At 37.3% G+C, this 19,948-nt stretch overlaps 1 protein-coding gene across 1 annotated transcript; it reads right to left on the reverse strand.

The window, feature by feature from the left end:
* Positions 1-8,432: 8,432 nt before the first annotated feature.
* LOC139736988 (uncharacterized) lies at positions 8,433-13,055 on the reverse strand. Its single transcript, XM_071647662.1, has 4 exons — positions 13,037-13,055; positions 11,305-12,066; positions 9,873-10,039; positions 8,433-9,124 (listed from the first exon to the last, which is right to left on the reverse strand). The coding sequence occupies exons 1-4, from the start codon at positions 13,053-13,055 to the stop codon at positions 9,008-9,010; spliced, it is 1,065 nt and encodes a 354-aa protein (XP_071503763.1). The 3' UTR covers positions 8,433-9,007.
* Positions 13,056-19,948: the final 6,893 nt, after the last annotated feature.

The following is a 19,948-nucleotide window of genomic DNA, read 5'->3' on the forward strand; positions in this document are numbered from 1 at the left end:
CGATTTGTTACAACAGACTTACAACAGAGATAAAACAGTCTCAGAATACCACCCCTGGCTTGACAGAGCTTCGTCTCTAAGCTGCCTCAAAGCCGCAGCTTCCTTCTCATCGTCTGCAGCATCTACCAATTTGGCATAAAGACGCATGAGAGCCCTACTGAAGTCTGCCAAGTTTTCATCATCTCGTTGAACACGATTATAAAACAAGCATCGCAAATAGTGAGAATTCTCTCGACTAAAACACAGACGGAGAGCTTTTACAACCTCTGTGAAACTCTCCCGCTTCTCGTCAGACAGACAATAAAGAATCTCCTCTCTTGCTGGCCCCGTAAGGTTGCTCACCAAAACCCAAGCCTTCTCCTCATCACTGAAATGGAAAGGTTCAATAATAAAATTGAATCCTTCCATCCAGTTAGAAAAAGGTGTTTCAGTGCCATCTTCACAATACCCACTAAACTTTTCAATCTCAGCATGGCCTAGAGCGAGATTTACACACAACCCTATTGCCTGTCGATATGATAACGAAGAGCAATTATCACTTTGCACATCCTTATAAACAAACTGTTCACACATGACTAATTACGCAGTTAAACTGACCAATAATTAAGACACGTCATTTTCAAACATGAAACGTAATGCCCAAATGGCATCATAGGTCCAAAATCTGCATGAAGTCCAATCGGTTAAACGAAAGTTCAGCATCATCCATTATTTCAGTTACCAAATACTTGCTCAGTGCGTGAGATGCCATATCGCAGCTCTGTAACCGTCGATTTCGCATCCCGATTGATGTTCAGCCGCCCCGACGCACGCCAGCGCACTCCGACGTCCACAGCAAAACTCCCGACGCACCATCAGCTCCAGTCTCCAGCCCGCCATCGACGAGCCTGATCATCTTGAAGCTGCCTCACAGAGTAGTGCTGCTCTACCAGGGCTGATCAACGTACACCATCAAGATCAAGATCAAGATTACCCAGCACTCCTCCATAGGCCTACTCCTGTATGTCCGCTACCAAAGTGCAGTCAAAACAGCAGGTCTCCTCGGAGCGAAACGTGGACCATTATTCCGTCATACTCGAGGGTATTATTCGTCGATCAGGGTTCTTCAACTGGATGAAGTGGATCACTCCGTCAGGCTGTCATCATCCCACTCCTGACACCATTTGTTGTAAGCCGGGTTAATGATGACGCTGACGATGACAATCCCCATGAGTTGAAATTGCAATGATTTATTGAGCAAATCAAATAGACAGTCTAAACTCCGCACTGTCCTCAGCTACATGTCGAATACAGAGTGAATAACAGATACAGGCCTATTAACTATTCAACATAGCAGAGCTCATAGAGAATACATTTGTATGTTTCCATTCTCTCTTAAGTGAAAGTGAAGAATCAAGAATCAATCAAATCTGCGTCATTATATTCACATGAAAAATAAAAGTTGCGTTGTGCCCATGCCAACCACACGCACACTGCGCCATGGCATGGACACAACGCGCCTCAACGCATTGACGCAACAATGACAGACCGCATATTTCCATTTACCACACAAGTGTATTACCAACTTCATTTAAGGACTGGTTTAAGAGTTTGAGTTCCCACGGGCTGTACTTATTAAAACAGTTGTCATTTTACTATTGACGTACAGAAGAATTCTACAGGTGCATTTGTGCATTTGATGATCGATGCCGCCGTCTTGCTGAGCAATTTGAAGACACGTTTTGAATGTTAACATAATCTTGGCTGTATTTTGCTTGTTTAATATTAGATGAAATGAAATCCCACTTGATGATAAGGCATTTATTATAAACAGAAGTCAATCCAGTCCAGAAGTTTCCTCAAAAGTATTAATTAGAGCTGTATAATGTGAATCATTTGCTCTTACTTTTTTCACTCTCTCTGCCCTCTTTTTCTCTCTCTTTCTCCAATCTTTCCCTTGCATTATTCTTACATTCGGCTATTTTAACAGCCCCTCTTCCCCCTTCTTCCGCTACCCCCCTCTCTCTATCTCTAATTACTTACACCAGCAACACCTTAACTCACTATGATGTCATCAGCAAAAATATCATTCTACATTACCAACTCCCCTTTTATCTAGGTACCTATAATTTTGATAAACATTATCTCTGAGAACTGTTCTCTAACAACTTATGCTGTTCTATACTTAATAAAAAAGAGAGGAAACTGTTGTAGATATTTTGAAAATGATTTAGAAGCCAGAAATGTGTTTTTTTTTATTGTCAATGGATTTGTAAGTGTGAAATATTGAGAAAATGTGTACAGATAATGTGTACAGAGATATACGGAATGAATCAAAAAATGTTTAGTGAAAAGGAATCATACATAGAATGACAAGATCAGAGACCTATACAAACAGAATTAAGACGATATTCCTTTATGGATAACTCTGTCTTCTCTTTCTGCCTGTCTACATATCTACCTACCTATCTATGCATGTGTTTTATGTATGTGGTGTGTGTATGTATGTAATATATATATATATATATATATATATATATATATATATATATATATATATATATATATATATATAATTCCATAATCTTACCTGTATTGTATCAATCTATCTGTCCAATGATACATATTACATCAGTCTATATATCTGTTCATCTATCTATCCATCTATCTATCTAGCCATATATCTATCCATGTATATTTCTATCTACCTACATTAGGATTATGCATCTATCAATCTATCTCTCCTATCTCCATCCATCCGTTCCTTATCTGTCCATCCATCTACCCATTCATCTATCTTATATCTATATATTATATCTGCCTATCTAACAGTCTGTTCATCTGTCCATCTTTGTGACTATACATAAATGCTACAACGCACTTCTTCACATGTTTCTAAGAAACACACACACACAAACAAACAAACACACACACACACACACACATGATTCCATATCCCCATGAATCAGAAATGCACTGGTAAGCATACACAAGCAAACAACTGCTGACAGCTGCACGATTTTATCCTTTATGTGTGTTATAAATCTCTTTGGATGTTATCACTTATATTTAATGCCTGAATGAATGAACATTACATACACAGATGTAAATCAAGAAATGAATAATTATGAATATGAATAATATGTGTAGAACAATTTGCCCTTCAAAATAAATTGTTAAGCAATAGGGATTCATTCGCAATCACAAGGGAATACACGCAGACTATGAAGGCCAAACTAAAATCATTTGGGCTATGTATGTTGGCATGCATCTTCCTAACATGGCAAATTACTCTTGTGACAAGTCTTTCATAGCAGGCTGTGTATGTACCTGTGTATATCCGTTTGAGAATGTCTGTGTTTCTGAGTATGTGAAGTGAAAAATGAATAAGGATGATGATAACGAGTAATGACATTGGTATTGCAGTGGTTGTACAAGTAGAACCAGCGCAGCAACAGTGATACGAGTTGAAGTAAATTAAAATTATAGCAGTGGTACTAGCAGTAGTAAAATTAGAAGTGGTAGTGAAAGTAGTAGTAGTAGTAGTAGTAGTAGTAGTAGTAGTAGTAGTAGTAGTAGTAGTAGTAGTACATGTAGTAGGAAATAATAATAATAATAATAATAATAATAACAATAATAATAATAATAATAACAATGATAATAATAATGATGATGATAATAATAATAATAATAATAATAATAATAATGATAATAACAATGATATTAAACACCAGCAGCAGTGCAGACTAAAAGTAGTAGTAGTAGAAGTAGTAAAAGTAACATCTGTACAGTATGAGGAAAAGGTGGCTGATCATAGTAAAGCAAATTACTAGTAACAATTGTACAATGTAAATCATAAATGATGAAAAATGTGTATCTGATGACACAACAAATAAAAATGTGTTCAAATCTCATAAAGTATGATAAAGAACAACTCAAAAGAACACTCAGAATGAAATCTTGTTTGTTTTGATCTTATTTCATTAAAATTTAATACGGAATCATTATGACAATGAAATAGTCCTACAGTTCCATGAGTTAGTACTGTGCATAATACAATTTAAGTAACAAACTTGTACAAATAATGCGACTGCATACCAGAATTCCTATTTCAGATGATGTAAATGCCTTACGTAAGTACTTTTATCCCTTTAAAAGGTAACAAATTCTGCTCACAAATGGAAAAGGATTTTGACATGTAGCTCAATATAATGGGAGAAATAACGATTAAGAGTTGAGCTGCTGTTTGATTTTTTCTTCGATAAAACATAGGAATTAAGATTTGCAACACACAACGAGATATCTGACTTTTTCACAGAGTTGGTTTAGTATAATTATGGACATTTCTGCAAAGCATGAAATGAACCACTACTACAGGACAGTTCAACTCGCTCTACACATATACCGTGGGCTACTGTTTTTTTTTCATGAATACAAATTTAAAAATGAAGACAATTAGCAGAGCAAAATGCAGCTGTAATGCAATTCTAAGATCTCAACATCGTCATATCTGATTGTTGATTTGATACTCAAGAGCAGCTTAACTATCACTACTGATTATAGTGCATGTATGTCAGCAAAAAAAAAGAACCAAAAAAAAAAATGAATACAAATATGCATAAAAGCCATCATATGACCGAGTTATTTGTTCTTCTCAAACATATAATACTGTATACTTCACATTCAATTCAGAAAGTATCTTGCATAATGCCTTTTCATCTGGATATACTGTAAACCTATTTGAAACCCACCTGCCTTGGCAAGTGGGGCAGTTCCCTGTCTACTGTTATGAACATATGCCATGTCTTACCATTTACTCTCTTTTTTTGGCGGAGGTAAAAGGTCTATTCATTCAGCTTTATCAAGCTTTAGTTACTAACCCATACCTGCCCACATTTCAAGATGAAATATCTTACTCCTGGATTGCAAAAATCTTATTTTATATGCAAACTGAAGTTAAAAATCTTACTTTCAGTCAAATCTTCAGAAAATCCACATGAAAGGTATATCTAAATATTTTTCTAAAAATCTTATTTCTCTGACAGAAAATCTTATTTTGCTATTTTTAATGTAAAAAATCTTACTGAATCTGATAAAATCATATTAGTTGGCAGGTATGCTAACCATGATCAATCTTTGGGTGGTAGAAGGCTTCAAAGATTTCATCATGGTCAATCTTTACGGCAATGGTCCTTATTCATTGATTATAATTCCACATGAAATGATTTCAAAAATTTACAGTCAATTGGTTAAAAATTTTGCACTTTGTGTATGAAGCCACAGTGGGTGTGAAAACAAAAGTTTTTTTTTTTTTTTAGGCTATGAGAATTTCAGAGTTACTGTAATTTGTATATAAGTTCTAATCAAATAAAAATTAAAACACATAACTGCTATCACCTTGTCATCAGAATATTGATATCTAAACCATGTAAAATCCCAAAATAGAATTTGATCAAGTACACTTTAGAATAAGAGAATAAGATTACAAGTCTATGGATAGTGTTCGACACATTGGATTGATTACAGACATTTGTAATGAGTAAATAAAAGCAATATCTAAAGACAAACTGAAATGTGATGTATTTTTGTAGTTGTGGCTGCAAGCTATGCTGATAGATGTCTTCAATTCATTTCATTAAAAATTGAATGCATTACTGTTGGCAAAGCAAGTACATCAGGGGTATAAACATGTGTTTCTAGAGGGGCTCTGAATAGAAGACTAAGTGTTTGACAAATTTTGCATTGTCAACGATTCAGCAGCATGGCAGTACAAAGTTATTTCAAATCACATAATTAAAGGTATGTTGCCTTGGAAAATAACCTTCTTTTTGTTCAGTTTTTAGATAAAGTTGTTTTCAAGTTCAACAGGTAGGACTGGTCCTTGGAGTTTGTTGCCAACTTTTTCTGCATTGCACAACACTCAAACTAACCTCTTGCTGCTGCAGGTCAAGGCAATGTGATGAGGCATGCATGAAATTTGCATATATTATGAATCTGACCAATCATTTGAACTCTCTAATCAGCATTAAGTTACCCGCAACGTCAGAAGAATTTGGGATGGTGGTACCTGGAAGGGTCAACACTGGGCACATAAAGGGATACCAGTGGCCTCAATTTTTGAATTTGGGCCCAGCATGCACTGCCCATAATCAATGCTGCATTGTCTACTATTGTGTTTCTTCCTGATTTTGTGATTCATCACCTCAATTACAGCAGCTTGAGTTTGAATCATTTTGCTTCCTACCTGTCACCCACGAACTGCAGTAAAGCAAGAAATATTCGCAGGATGAAATTTTTTGCGACCTGGAGCCGACATCCTTTTTTGTTTTTCCTGGCATGAAATTTGCGCGAATTGATACTGGCATTCAATACATACCGTGTAGACAGGAACGTTCCTGTGCATTTTAAGTTGACGAATCTTGGCTCTTGCAAAACTTGTGAAATTAAAATGCACGCAAAAAATTTATGGTTTTACAGTATGCCATTGATGGTAAGTGGTAAGTACTATGGACAATTTAGATTATGCACAAATCACATTGCTTCCACACAGGAACTGCTATTTTTGTTTCTTTTTCTTTTCATTTGCCTTCTTCTTCTTCTTCTTCCTTTTTTCTCAATACATATTTCACGTGATGCAGCACACATTAGAGATGTCATTGCAATAAATACGGAACATCACAAAATGACATATTTCGACGTTACTGACATACCATATATGCATATTAATAATTCCATATATATATTATATTTATAGACACATACACACACACACCAATATATATTACATCTTGCAAAATGTAAATGATTATTAAAAAACAAACAGACAAATAGTTGACAAAAAGCAGTCACCTTGGGGCATAAAATAGACATTAAACCACAAACATGAAATGCATGGCTAATTTTCCTTTGTAAGTCAAACACATAGCACAGTACGTCTTCAGAACATTGTAACAACATCAAATGTTGACTTATACACTCAATGACACACAAGTGCTTGATGATTACTACAGCTAAGCACATATCTGATCTCCTTTAACGAGGAATACATCTAGAAATTCTGACACATGTGACATGAGCATTACTCAGTGTTAATTTCAGGCTTCATCATTCACATGGAAGCTTAAATCCTTTTCCATATGTGACCCGCTACAACAAAATGATCCTAAAGTCGGGCGAGGTCGATTATTGAAAATTGCATGATATAATCCCCTAATCTTTCTGCTTCAAATTGATATATAACACATTTTATAAAAATAATCGGCTGCGGAGATATCGATGTTTAAAAGAGAGCATGTCGAGACGTCTGGAAAATCAATGTTTCGAGAAAAGCGCCCTAAAAGTCTTCCTTTCGACGCAATCGCGATCAAGGGACACGCAAGTCAGTTCTCACCTCTGGACAATAGAAGGTAAGCCCTAGCAACCCCCGAAGAGTTCATTCAAGCACATCAGTGTCGGCGGTCTCCTCACCAACCAATCACTGACCAGGATGTGAGAAGCGGCTGAGCATAGCGCACCCCGCCCGCACGCACCAGTCGACTGGGCAGTGTGCGAGCTTTACGCTTCGGTTAGCAGCAAGCAGCAAACTGACCAATGAGATCACTCTGGTTGTTGTTGGGGGCGGAACCTATCTGTGGCGCTCAATCCAAATTTTCGAACCAGTTTCTGCTTCGTTGAAACGCCAAAAAACATGGCTCAGAAAAACGTTATTTTTTGGTCTTTCCTTTGATCATTTTGCTCCAAAATTTTGACAGATGATAGAAGACATGTTAGACTCCAATAATATATCAACATCAGAAAATCGTAAGTTTTGACCAATCTTAATGCTCTGACTTCAAACACGATTTTCACGGCTTCCACTGTGCGCGACTTTAGGACCTTTTTTGTTGTAGCGGGTCACATATGTTGATCAGACAGACACATGCTGTCCGCAGGATGACATGAGCTCGTATCTCAAATGGCATACCAATAGTATTAACAAAAAATATTGACTTAATTTTGAACATCAAAAATACTGATTTGGAACTTTAGAGCAGAACAACTTTGAATGGCAGCAAAAACAATGTTTATGCATTATTTCAAGTCAACATTGATGTTATTTTGAAAAAAAAAATGTTGCAAAAATAATTTGTAGTTGTTGTTGTTCTCTTGAAAATTCCTGATTTGGGGATACAAGGTCTTGTCACCCCAGGGACAATGTACCATGATTGTTTTGATTTTTTTGTTTCCGATATTGAAAATGTAGTAAAAGAAATGGAATATAACATAGGATGATAAATTGCAATCTTATCCTACAGTGACCACACCCATCACCAGTTTAATACCATTGTGAATTTTCTTGGATAGAATACATGTTAGGGGTACTTATCGCAATACAGTATAATATGAGATGAAATGAAAATGTATGATTTTACCAACACCCAGTGGATTAACTTTATAAAAGATGAATTAATGGATTGCGAGAAGGCTTTTATTTATGTGTTGTCTCAAAAGAGAAAAAAAAAATATCTCAAGACACTTTTGAAGAGAGGTTTGTTTATCAGATAACTTCAGACTATTGAAAGTATCTACTCCCTTGCCTTCAATGAAAATACGCTATTGTTGTAAAAACAGGTTGTCTAACTTGCTATGAGGTAACTCCATCTGATTGCCTAGATGCAGAATGAAAGGGGAAAGAAGGGAAACGGAAAGGAAAATGTACTGTTTGATATGGATGGCAAATATGTAAACTCTAATTTTGTTCGTTTGAATTATGTCATTGATTTTATTTTGATCGATGTTTGTTTGTGTTTTTTGTAACCACTGATCTTTGATTGGAATGAATAAACGAAACGAAATGAAAACTAAATGTTGGGAGTAGGGGCATTGACCCGTCCCATACTAAATTCTGAAATCCCCATAGACTTGATACACAGGCCACCAGGTTCCCGTTTGGAACTGGTTAACAGAAAACGAAGAGAAAGGCGAATCATTCACTCCGTTGTAGACACTCAAGGCAGTAGGATTTGGCAGATCAAACAGCGCCCTCTTCTCAGAGGTTAGTCTGCGGCATGAAGGCGTTGTTATTCGCCGCCCGCGGCTCCTCATCCCCGAGGAATACGTCCACAAAGCCCTGATTGTCAAATGCCTGCATGTCCCGTCCATTTTCCTGCAAGGAAACAAAGACATATCATATCATGGGTGTTTTGTTATAGCCCTGTTTCACAGCCACAATCTGTCTTGGAAAAGAATCTGATCTCAAAGGGACACAGACTTGATGGCGTTCAAAACTGTTACGTGTGAAAATTCCTATTCTCGCTCAAACATGGAGAAGCAAATTTTGATTTGAAAATTTTGAAACTTGCTGAAGACAATTTGTGTGAAAATGCACTTGCATGGCAAAGTCATTCCCCTCACATTATAGTGTTAGATTGATTTTCATTTCCACACTCCCCTTTACATGTTACAGCTGATGTCTAAAAACATGTCAACGTCGAAAAACAAAAGCAAACGAACTTCTTATGACTGCCATAATCAAGCTTTTGAACAGATTTGACTAGAAATTATCACTTTTCTGTAAATTTAAATAGGAAAATGTAACAACTAGTGGGATCATGTCAGGAAACAATGAACTTGGTGAATTTCTATCCGCAAGCATTTTTGTGGCAGTATAGTATTACAAAGAAATGACAAAAATATAAGTGTAATGTGTGACCGAATTAACTTCAAAACAATTTCATAGCATTATGATAATTCATACCAGAAGTATGATAACGAATTGAAATGTTGAGGTCGCAAGTCTAGCATGTTACAGTCATCAAAAGATCATGGGAGCTTGGGCGCATGTCAAACAGGCAATGAGAACAGAATCTATCACTTCCAGTTTCGACTTCGGGAGAAAGAATCTGAAGACTCACTGGTGGGAGTTCGATGTGGGTTGCCATGGCGTCCAGCGCCAGGCTGTTCCTCCAGGAACTGATGCGGTCCTTGCTGTTGCTCTGGGTGAAGTCGAGGATGTCCTTTTTCATCTCTTTCTGCCGCCGTATCTTCTGTTGTCGCACTTGGTAACAGTGATACAACAAGACTTGACAGAGAAAGAGAAAGGAGAAACAATGATTTTTATTGGTGGCATTCTGGTAATTCCTTGTTGAAGAAAAACCACGCTACATTCGGTTAACCCGCTGAGGACGAGTCCCAAGTATACTCCCACAGGCGTCTATGGGAAATGCGTGTTTTTGCAACAACATCACGTCCTCAACAGGTTAAGATAAATTTGGGGAAAAAAAAACAACAGTAATGATATTGACACTGTCATTTCTATAGTGCATTTCTGATTAAAACTGAGCATAACTGCCTTTGACGTAGTGAAAATCGTCACAAAAAACAAACAAACAAACAAACGAACATACAAAACAAACAAAAAACAAAATTAAGATTTCTTTCAAGGCTGTTCTGGAAACTATATATGGAGGTTGATATACAGAATTTGTTTGGCAGTGTATTCCAATACATTGTGGGTTTACAAGAATAAATCACTTATGTTCACAAGCCTTTGTACTTAAGTGTGGTACATAAAGCACAGTGATAAATGAAGTAGAGTGCTAACTCTTAATCAGATTAATAGCGGTATAGAAAAAGTACAATGCAACAAATGTAATGGATATTTGGGGCTAGGAGAAACTGAAATCATCTGGTCAATTTGCAATCGAAGCAACTTTAACTTCTGAAGTTGTATACTGTAAAACGAGGAATGTTTGTGTACATTTTAATTTCAGAAATTTCGCAAGAGCCGAGATTCCTGAAATCACAATGCATGCAAAAGTTCTTGTCTACACTATGATGCATTAAATGTCAGAGGCAAGTCAAGAAACTTTTATGCCACAAAAAAAGGCGATCGGCTCCAATTCGCAAAAATTTCTTGCTGCTCAAATATGTCACTTTACAGTAGTTGCATATTCATGCTTGCTTGATCAAGTGTGACATCAGCTGCCTTGGTTTGAACATGCTGCTATCTAGCTATGTATTTCCTATATAGTTGCAGTATATTCATATCCAAGTAAGCAGAATTACATGTACAACAATCCAACCTGCTCAAAACCACTGGCTACACTGCCTGTTTGCTTGATTCCAGGGTAAGAGAATTTTTTATTCTGGAAAGGTCATCATGCTATATAGAACGATGACAACAAAATTCAGCAGCAGCAATCAAGAAAAAACACTGCAGTATTTTAGGTAGTTATGTTGGGTTTGGTTGAACAGGAGAAATTTGCTGCCATGAATGCTAGCAAAGGTGCCACTTAGGAAAATGACAAATGTATGAAACTACATCAATTTATCCCAAGTACTCACATATTATGAACAGCACAGCTGCCCCTCCGACTGCAATGCCGAACCACTCCAGGATTGAGAGTTGATGCGGTCCAGCGGTGGTGACGATCAGTTCGGTGGACACGTCCACTGGCGACGGGGATGTCAGAGTGGGAGTTGGTTGAAGGGAAGGAGTTGAGATCATGCTTGCACCAGATGATGATGATGCCGACGTGGCAAAAATTGATGAGATGGAAGACTGAACAGGGACCAACAAAGTCCCCTCTAATGTTGCCATGGAAATACCGGATGGCATCATCTCCAATGACAAAAATACTGATGATGAATTTGGTAATGACGACGATGATAATCTGACTGATGGTAAAGGTGATGATGAGTTGAGAGAATGCATTGCCATCGGCAATGTCTGTGAGTTGTAACCATATGATGGCATTATCCCATTGGAAAGTGAAGCTGCCAAGTTTGAGGATGAAGATGAAGATGAAGATGATGGAATGGGTGTTGGTGGAATGGAAGGCGTGGATGACATCATCATTGTAGGAAAGAGTTGACTGGAATTGTTAAGAGGGAATGAAGACATTTCAGTAGAAGCTGTTGGAGAGGCCAAGATGTATGACTGTGATGCCAGTGATGATGACAATGGCAGTGACGCGGAGAGAGTAACAGGAGTTGAAACGACGGCAAAAGGGCTCTCTGTGGTAACAAACATTGTTGAAATCATCCAAGAGGTCTCATTGGCAGCGTAAGTGAGAGCAAAGTTGCTGAGAATGATGAAGGCAACAGCTGCAAGAAGCAAAAACACAAAAAACAGTGCAATTTGGCAGAAAAGTATGTTTCTTCTGTGCCGTAATTTTATGAATTTGGAAATAATTCTGATAAAGTCTTACATGTATAGGTATTATCATAATAATTCTGAAATGAAGGCTCACAATACAGTGAATTCCCCTTTTAAAATGAAGTACTTGGGACCAGGGGTTTTCTTTTGTTATATCAAAATTTGGCTATAACGGAACATATCACATTGAGCAGATGATGTTGCGGCAAAAAAAATTTATTTCGCTGTAACAACAACTTTGTTATCTAACCGTGTTCATTAATGGGAGTGCACTGTATCCTGTGATCATTTCACATACCAGTAATCAATATAAAACCTGGTTATTACCTGATATTAGAGCAATGAACTACTGTTCCAAGCCGACCAATCAGAATGCAGTATGAGAGAATTGCAAGTGACAGCTGTGGTTACAGACTGACAATTCACAAATATTTGCACTTCCAATAGTGAAGTTGCTACTTTGTTCAACGGTCTTTCTAATCTTCCTACAGATTGAAGAGCGTGGAGAGAGAAGAATTGCCTGATTGCCGAATTGATCTTCAATTTGTTGCTCACAGGGTTTACATTTGAAAACCACAACTACTGGAGTAGTGCAGGCCTACTATAGAGTAGAACTGTCCATCAACATGACATGTATGTGCACCACAGCATACGCTCAATAGTAATGATCCATTCCTGTTGAGATTCTTCACGCTTGTTATGTGTACTCACATAAAGATCAGTGACACAGCTGCACACAATTTGTCACTGGTATTTTTTAATATAGCTTAAATACCTTAAAATTCCCATCGCATGAATCCCAAACTATGGGGTAGTTGATCTCTTTTTCTTTATTCACTCTAAAAAAAAAGAAGTTCTTCTATTTCATTGATTTCCTGAACACAAGAGTTCCTACGGAATGCCAATGAGCAAACTCACCGAAGTGAAGTTGGCCCATCATCCTCCAAGGTAGAGATGAAGCATTAAAGCGTAGAAGAAGACGACTGGATCGCATTGGCAAGCAAGGTACATCCATCTTTGGTCCATAGGAGTTGCAAGAGGTTGCACTGACTACATGCAGTCATTTGGGCATAGACTGTGGATTCCACACCCACGTCTAGTGATCCGATTCTAGCAAATTGAAAAACAAGACAGATTATTGCTCCGTTAACACAGTTGTTAGGGGGAGAAGTGACTGAAATGAATGAAAAGAAAATCTCCACAATCTAAATTACAAAGTCCAGCACCACTTTTTTTCTTTTTTTTTTGTACACAGCTCCCCCCCCCCAAAAAAAAAGAGAGATAAAGTTCAAATCTAAATCCAGACAAACATATCAAAACAAATCATAACAATCCCATTCTTCTATCTCTCCATCATTATTTCATCATTCTAGAACTTTTGCCTTTCTCACTTTCCATTCCCCCATTTGTAATCTCCATACATTTACATTGTAGCTCCATCTTCTGCTTTCCTTCCTTCTCCAAGTTTTTCCTCCATTATTTCATGGATTAATTCATCTGTCAATTGTGAAACTAATCTGTTCCTCTGGTGATCCCCCTCCGGTACTATCTTTTTTTTTGTCATACAATGTAGTTTTGCTTGCTGTTTCTCATCACCATTTCCCAATTATTTTCTTCATCACTACTGACTTTCTCTGACATTTCTGTTAGTGTTACAAAGTTTTACAAAGGAATTTCCATTTTCTGTTTTGTTTCCTTTGATGCCTCATAATTTCTGGCCAGTTCAATAAGGAAAGACTACAAAATATGTCTCACTGTTAGATCATGGCACATTCTTGATAAAAACAGAAATTTCATATACCCCCACTAAAATTGAAAAAAAGAAAGAAGAAGAAAGAGTGATATGTATTAGTAATATAAAATTTAGGTGGCTATGGGGTTAGGGTTAAGGTAACATTGATCTCGGTGTCCTAGCTAGAGAAGAGGGTAACCCGGGACCCTCACAAGGACCAGACCCTGTCAAGAGCGTGAAGTCCCAGGAAGTGGGGGGGATACATACATGATGTGGAACTCTTTCCTACCTATACACCTATGGATACCTATGGAAGATTCTGAACGCAGGCTGAGCCTCTATACTCAGATCCAGGTTTGGTCCTTGAGATGAGCTGGGTCATAACCAGGTGGAGTGGCGTCAAACTTGAATTTTATGGGTTCATTGTCCCAGAATTTATCCAAACCAACTTCAAAACTGAAGACACTGGGTGCATCTATTGTTTCTTGGTAAACTATTCCAAAAACTCTTTATGAAACATAAATTTTAAGATTAATTTGAATTATAAAATCAAAATGAAGGATATCTTTGAGACTAGATTTCTCTAAATTCTACACATAATTCAGTAGAAATGACAGAAGGGAAGGGCTGGCACAGTAGCAGGAGTGAATTGAGTGATACATCTTTACGTCATTTGATCATGTAGCCTGACCATACCACATCTATTAGTGTTTTACGACCGTCGCTTTTGACGGCAAAATCACATAAAAATGTATTTTATTTTGTTTGATTTCACCAATAAGATGATTTTTACCATTCAGTTACATCGTATTTTGCTGATGGTTGAGTTGAATTTGGTGTTTTGTTGGTATCCAGACCTTATTGTTGAATTTTTCGGAGTAGATTGTGCGATGATTCACAAAATCAACGAACTACCACGAACGCTCAACCCGAAGTACCGTGGTAGCATTTTACGTACACCCGAGCGTTTTGTGTGTTACGTAAAGCTTGTCGTCTGCTACATACAATACATGTACATGTATTTCCGCGCGTGCTGCTCTCATGATTTGACCTTTGCATGGGTCACTTCCGCTCCGACAAGGTCATGAACTTTTCCGACTCGCTACGTTGTAGTATACGAGAGTGATTGTCATTCAAATAACACCCAGAAGATAAGGAGTGAAGCAATACGGACGCTTACAGACCTGATTTTAATCACGGATTTCAGTGGGATTTTCACGTAATTTAGAAAAAAATTGCATACCGATTATTGAATGAATATCATAGACTATGGGGATTCCTTATATTTTAGTTTTCTACAATTAAGAAAGATATTCGTGAAGGAAACGTACACCCACCGCTGAAAATGACAACGTCTACGAGGAGGGTAGACGTGCAGTCCCTGTCGCTTCGCGACAGCGGCTGCGTGTAGTTAGTGATCATGGTGAACACAGAACAGGACGTGCAGTGGTGATCACTCCTTCATTCCATCATTCCTTGGCTTTAGTAAAGTAACCAGGGCAGGGCAGGGAAATTTCCCACCCTCCCAGCTATAACTACATATCCATATGCTGTCATGACTTCTGGCTTTACTTGTTATTTCAGTTTACAGAGATGGCTATTGACAAGACTACACAGCTCTGTCGCGACACTCACTTTTTGCTTGTTTTACAAATATGTTAATTGTAACACAAAGGTATACCTATGGGACTACAGTAATCTGCTTCGCTACGTGACGTGTAATTTACGTTGCGTTGCACCATACTCCCTACCCAATTTTTTCAGAAGACCACCAGCGTTTCGTTGTAATGACTGTGTAGAAGTAGCTTACCAACAGCATCAATGTCCACTCTCTCTCCTGCCATTCACAGATCATTTGAAACGGTGCTCGAAAAATATACTTCCCTGATGTCTCTTGTACGGTGGTGGGTAGGGGATGGGCGTCTAGCTAAAATCAGTGTGACATTGAAGCTACAATCAATTCTCAATGCGGAGAATATGTGTTGCCAATTTGAAAGGACCTGAAAAATCCAAAACCCAAAGAGAAATGTGGATTCAGTGAAAACAGCAACATTAGTAACACAATTCAGTGAAAGTTTGAGGAAAATCAGACAATCGATGCAAAATTAATGTATTCTTAAAGCTTTGGTGTTGGAACCGCTGGATGAGGAGACTTATAGGCGTTATGATGTCATGTATGGACAACAAGAAATATAAAGGGAATTGAACCACAAAAATGCATCACAATCCAACCATAAACTATGCTAAGGGTAGCAATACATGTACCTCCGCCAATCAAGGGAGGAGGTTATGTTTTCGTTACTGTTGGTCTGTTTGTTTGTTTGTTTGTCCGTGTGCAAAACAACTCAAAAAGTAGTTAACGGATTTGGATGAAAATGAATTACTGGAAATAATGACACAAGTAACAAATATTAAATTTTGGTAGTGATCCGATAATTTTTTGGGGGGAATTTATGAAGAATTTTTGATATTTTGACAGTTATATAGGGTCAATGGACTTGGGAGTTCCAGCTGCGCATTTTTGCGCACTAAAGTGCAGAAATGACAGTAATTTACTCTCATGTCACCCCATTAATTGGAGAACTCAATTTCAGCATATTAACATGAAACATATTCACAAATTTGATGCAGATTTTTTCAACACTTTTTTTTACACTTTTACACATATTTAGGCCTACACTTAATCCAGTATGAAACTTATTTACACTGTATGATGAAATATATTTAGTATAAAACATCATTACAAATGAAAACACATATTTACACAGCAAAAAAAAAAGAAAATGTATATTAAAGATCAATTTTTGTAGCCTTAGATAAGAAATAATGTGAAATTATTTGGCATAGTACATCTGAAGGAGAACTTTAACAGTAAAACAGTGACTAAGCGCGTAACAAGGCACCAGCAGTAACAGAAAACGAAAATTAACAATAATTGTAAATTTTGTACATTTTATTATACACGACAAAGTAGTAGGCCTACAAAAAACAACAATTGCTTGATGATTAGTCAAGCTATTTTGATTGATCACATGAGTAAAGAAGATTAAAAGCGAAACATAATGATATTGCAATATTTAGCCAGATTTAAAAGTGTGCCTAAGTTTGTTGTGTTGAATAATTTTTCCATTTTGAAAGTATTTGGCCTTTTTGTGAAGTTACTGTCTAAATACAATGTTTAGTGCGTGCACTATAGTTTCTGCTATATAGGGCGAGGCGCACGCCGCGCAGCTGAAGGTTTACGTAACAGAGGCTTCTATATTGGGAAATCGGGCGATTTTTCAGCATAATAAATAATAATAATAATAGAGAGACCCTTATAAAGCGCTCATTCTACCTAAAAAGATACTCATGGCGCTATATACATTGTATCACGTTACAACAGAGTATCACAGCATGTGGGGAAATCACTGATCTCTATGGAAGAGCCCAAAGAACTTTTCCCCAGTGGTGGAGACGAGAAAAATCTCTTTGGGAAGAGCAAGATCATCGGTGGAAAGTAAACTGCTTGGCGAAGGTCTGGGCTCTCAGAATGCTTTTCTATAGTCCCCCCCCCCCCCCCCCAGTTTTCTGAAAGCGGTTAATCAAGTGTTCGTTCATTATGCTAGAAAAGTAAAGTTTTGTGGAATTCACACCTCCGAATCCGCCACACACACACACACACACACACACACACACACACATCTGTCTTTTGTCTATAGTATCATGCAGCATTATGTAAAATGGAACAAAGACACGATACATTTACCATGACATCGTGTAGGTATGGGTAAAAGTGTAATTTTCGTGCTCATCCCACTCCTTTTTATTTCTTAAGAAAGATAGCAAATCTAGTTGAACTAGAAGATGTCTATTTCCTGCATGCAAGTTGTTCATTAATATTCTGGCTATGGCTTTGGCCAAATTACAGTATTAAAAAAAAAAAAATCAGAATTCATAATCATGCCACGAGCTATTTCATACCACTTCGGGATCTCATGCAAGGTCAACTTCCAAAGCTTAAGTTTGTACTGAACCCAGTTTATGGAATTCTAGCTAATTTCTGTCATCTTTGAGCGTGAACCGACGTCTCATAAACATACGGTCTAAATTTTAGTTGCCACACTAATGGTATTGTTTAGTGTTTATTAATGCATAATCTCTGCAAAAAGAACTGTATTTCTTTGTCTCCACGCAAAGCTAACTTAGGCCTTATCATATTTGTTTCACTCATTATTGATTTGTGAATTGCATTGCTTTGTTCCTTTTCTTTTATATTTGTTATGTTTGTGATTGTTTTTGTTTTCTTTTCTACCCATGCCCCCTCTCTTGTTATAGTTAATAAATATACTAATTATAGTTTGTTTTGGAATTCAATCAGAAGTTGAATACTATATTTGTAGTGATTATGAGGACCCTTCTATGTGTATACAAACTTTGATTCTTCTATAGTTAGGGTCTCCTTGTCCTCTTCTTTCCTCCTCCTCCTCCTCTTCTTCTTCTTGTTTTTGTTTTCTTGCTTAACCAGCGCATTTGGCTCAACCCATTCCCTATACGGGAACTGTATAGGCCTGTGTATCAAATCTATGGGGATTTCAGAATGGAACGGGTTAAGTTTATTTGCTTGTTGTTCTTCTCATATCAACTGCAAATAGGTGTTACAAAAAAAAAAAAAACATTTCCCACTTTTGATGCTTAAAGGGTGTGTACAGTTCTGGTCGAGGTGACGTTTTATTCAGAAATCGCTCTATGAGATGTCAAAGAGCATGCAATTCTAAGGGGTATCAAAAGCTTATTTGATGAAAATCAGTTTGGAAATGGCTGAGATATCCAAAAACAAGGTGAAACAAAGTGATTCTGATAAAAGGCGTGGCCTGTTGCCGTTTTATTATCAGTTTTTTTGATATTTCAGCCATTTGAAAACCAATTTTCATAAAGTAAACGTTGAGTCCTTCTTAGAATTACATGCTCTTTCATATTTCATGAGAGGTTTCTCATTATCTCACTTCAAGGAATGTTAAAAACATAAATCACTACCTCAACCAGTACTGTTATACGGTCCCTTTATTATAGCTCAAAAACTATCAGATAAAACTGTCATCGATATAATGAGTAATAGCTGAATTAGTGAACAATTTAGTTGGAGGTGACCATTATACCATGGTTTCATGAAATCCATGAACAATTTCAAAGTCAGGTTCCAGAGTTTGGTCAAATTTGAACCCTCTGTATACAAAACCTGAACTTTACACAGGAACTTATGATGTGTATGTGAGTGTGTACTTACAATGACCCTGAACAATGGACCAGGACACCACCTGTTCAGAGCTCTGCTCCAAGGCACATTAATGCTTATTGATTATTCATAATGGATTGCCCTGGGCACTGTATAGTCCCTAGCAAAGGGTGAAATGCAAGCACATTAAAAAAGTAAGCACATGTTTCCATGTGCTTGCATACACCTTTCAGAATGCAAAGACTAGCTGTGATAGTGGAATTGCTCATGAATAAAATATGAGCATTCAGGTCCATTGTCTGGGTGTCAACTACACACTCCCATACACCAATTGCCTTTTGTGCAAAGTTAAAGTTTTGTACAGAGGGTTGAAAATAGAGCAAAATCTGAAATCTAACTGAAAAATTAATGTTTAATTTTATGAAACTGAATTATGCTGTCATTTTAAAATTTCCTCCAACAAAATTGTATACACTATTCAGCTATTGCTCATATCTGTCAGTGTTTTCTGATGTATAGTTTTGAATTATTTAGGATCAAAAGTGGGACATTATTTTGTAACACCTATGTTGCACAGCCGGAAGAAAGATGAATAAACTTGAAACTCTGAAAACTCTTGCACGAGCAGGGCTGTGCCCATATATATAATGCATGACGTGTATTCTTCAAATTGGCACTAGCCCTTCACCGTCTCTAGAAATGTGGCCTACTTTCTAACTGATCTTTTGCGCTCAACTTTTGTGTTTTGTACGCGAGAAACATGGGTGGGCGGGGTCAAAGTGCGTAGGCTGGTTAACGCACGTACGTATAACACTTGACCATTGACGTAGCACTAGATAGACACAGAACTAAGCACAAATAGGGAGGTGGGAAGACTATTACA

Source organism: Diadema antillarum, unplaced genomic scaffold (assembly GCF_040938485.1).
Source record: "Diadema antillarum isolate AM-2024a unplaced genomic scaffold, OU_Dant_1.0 seq00000675_RagTag, whole genome shotgun sequence".
In the NCBI taxonomy this organism is placed as follows: Eukaryota; Metazoa; Echinodermata; class Echinoidea; order Diadematoida; family Diadematidae; genus Diadema; species Diadema antillarum.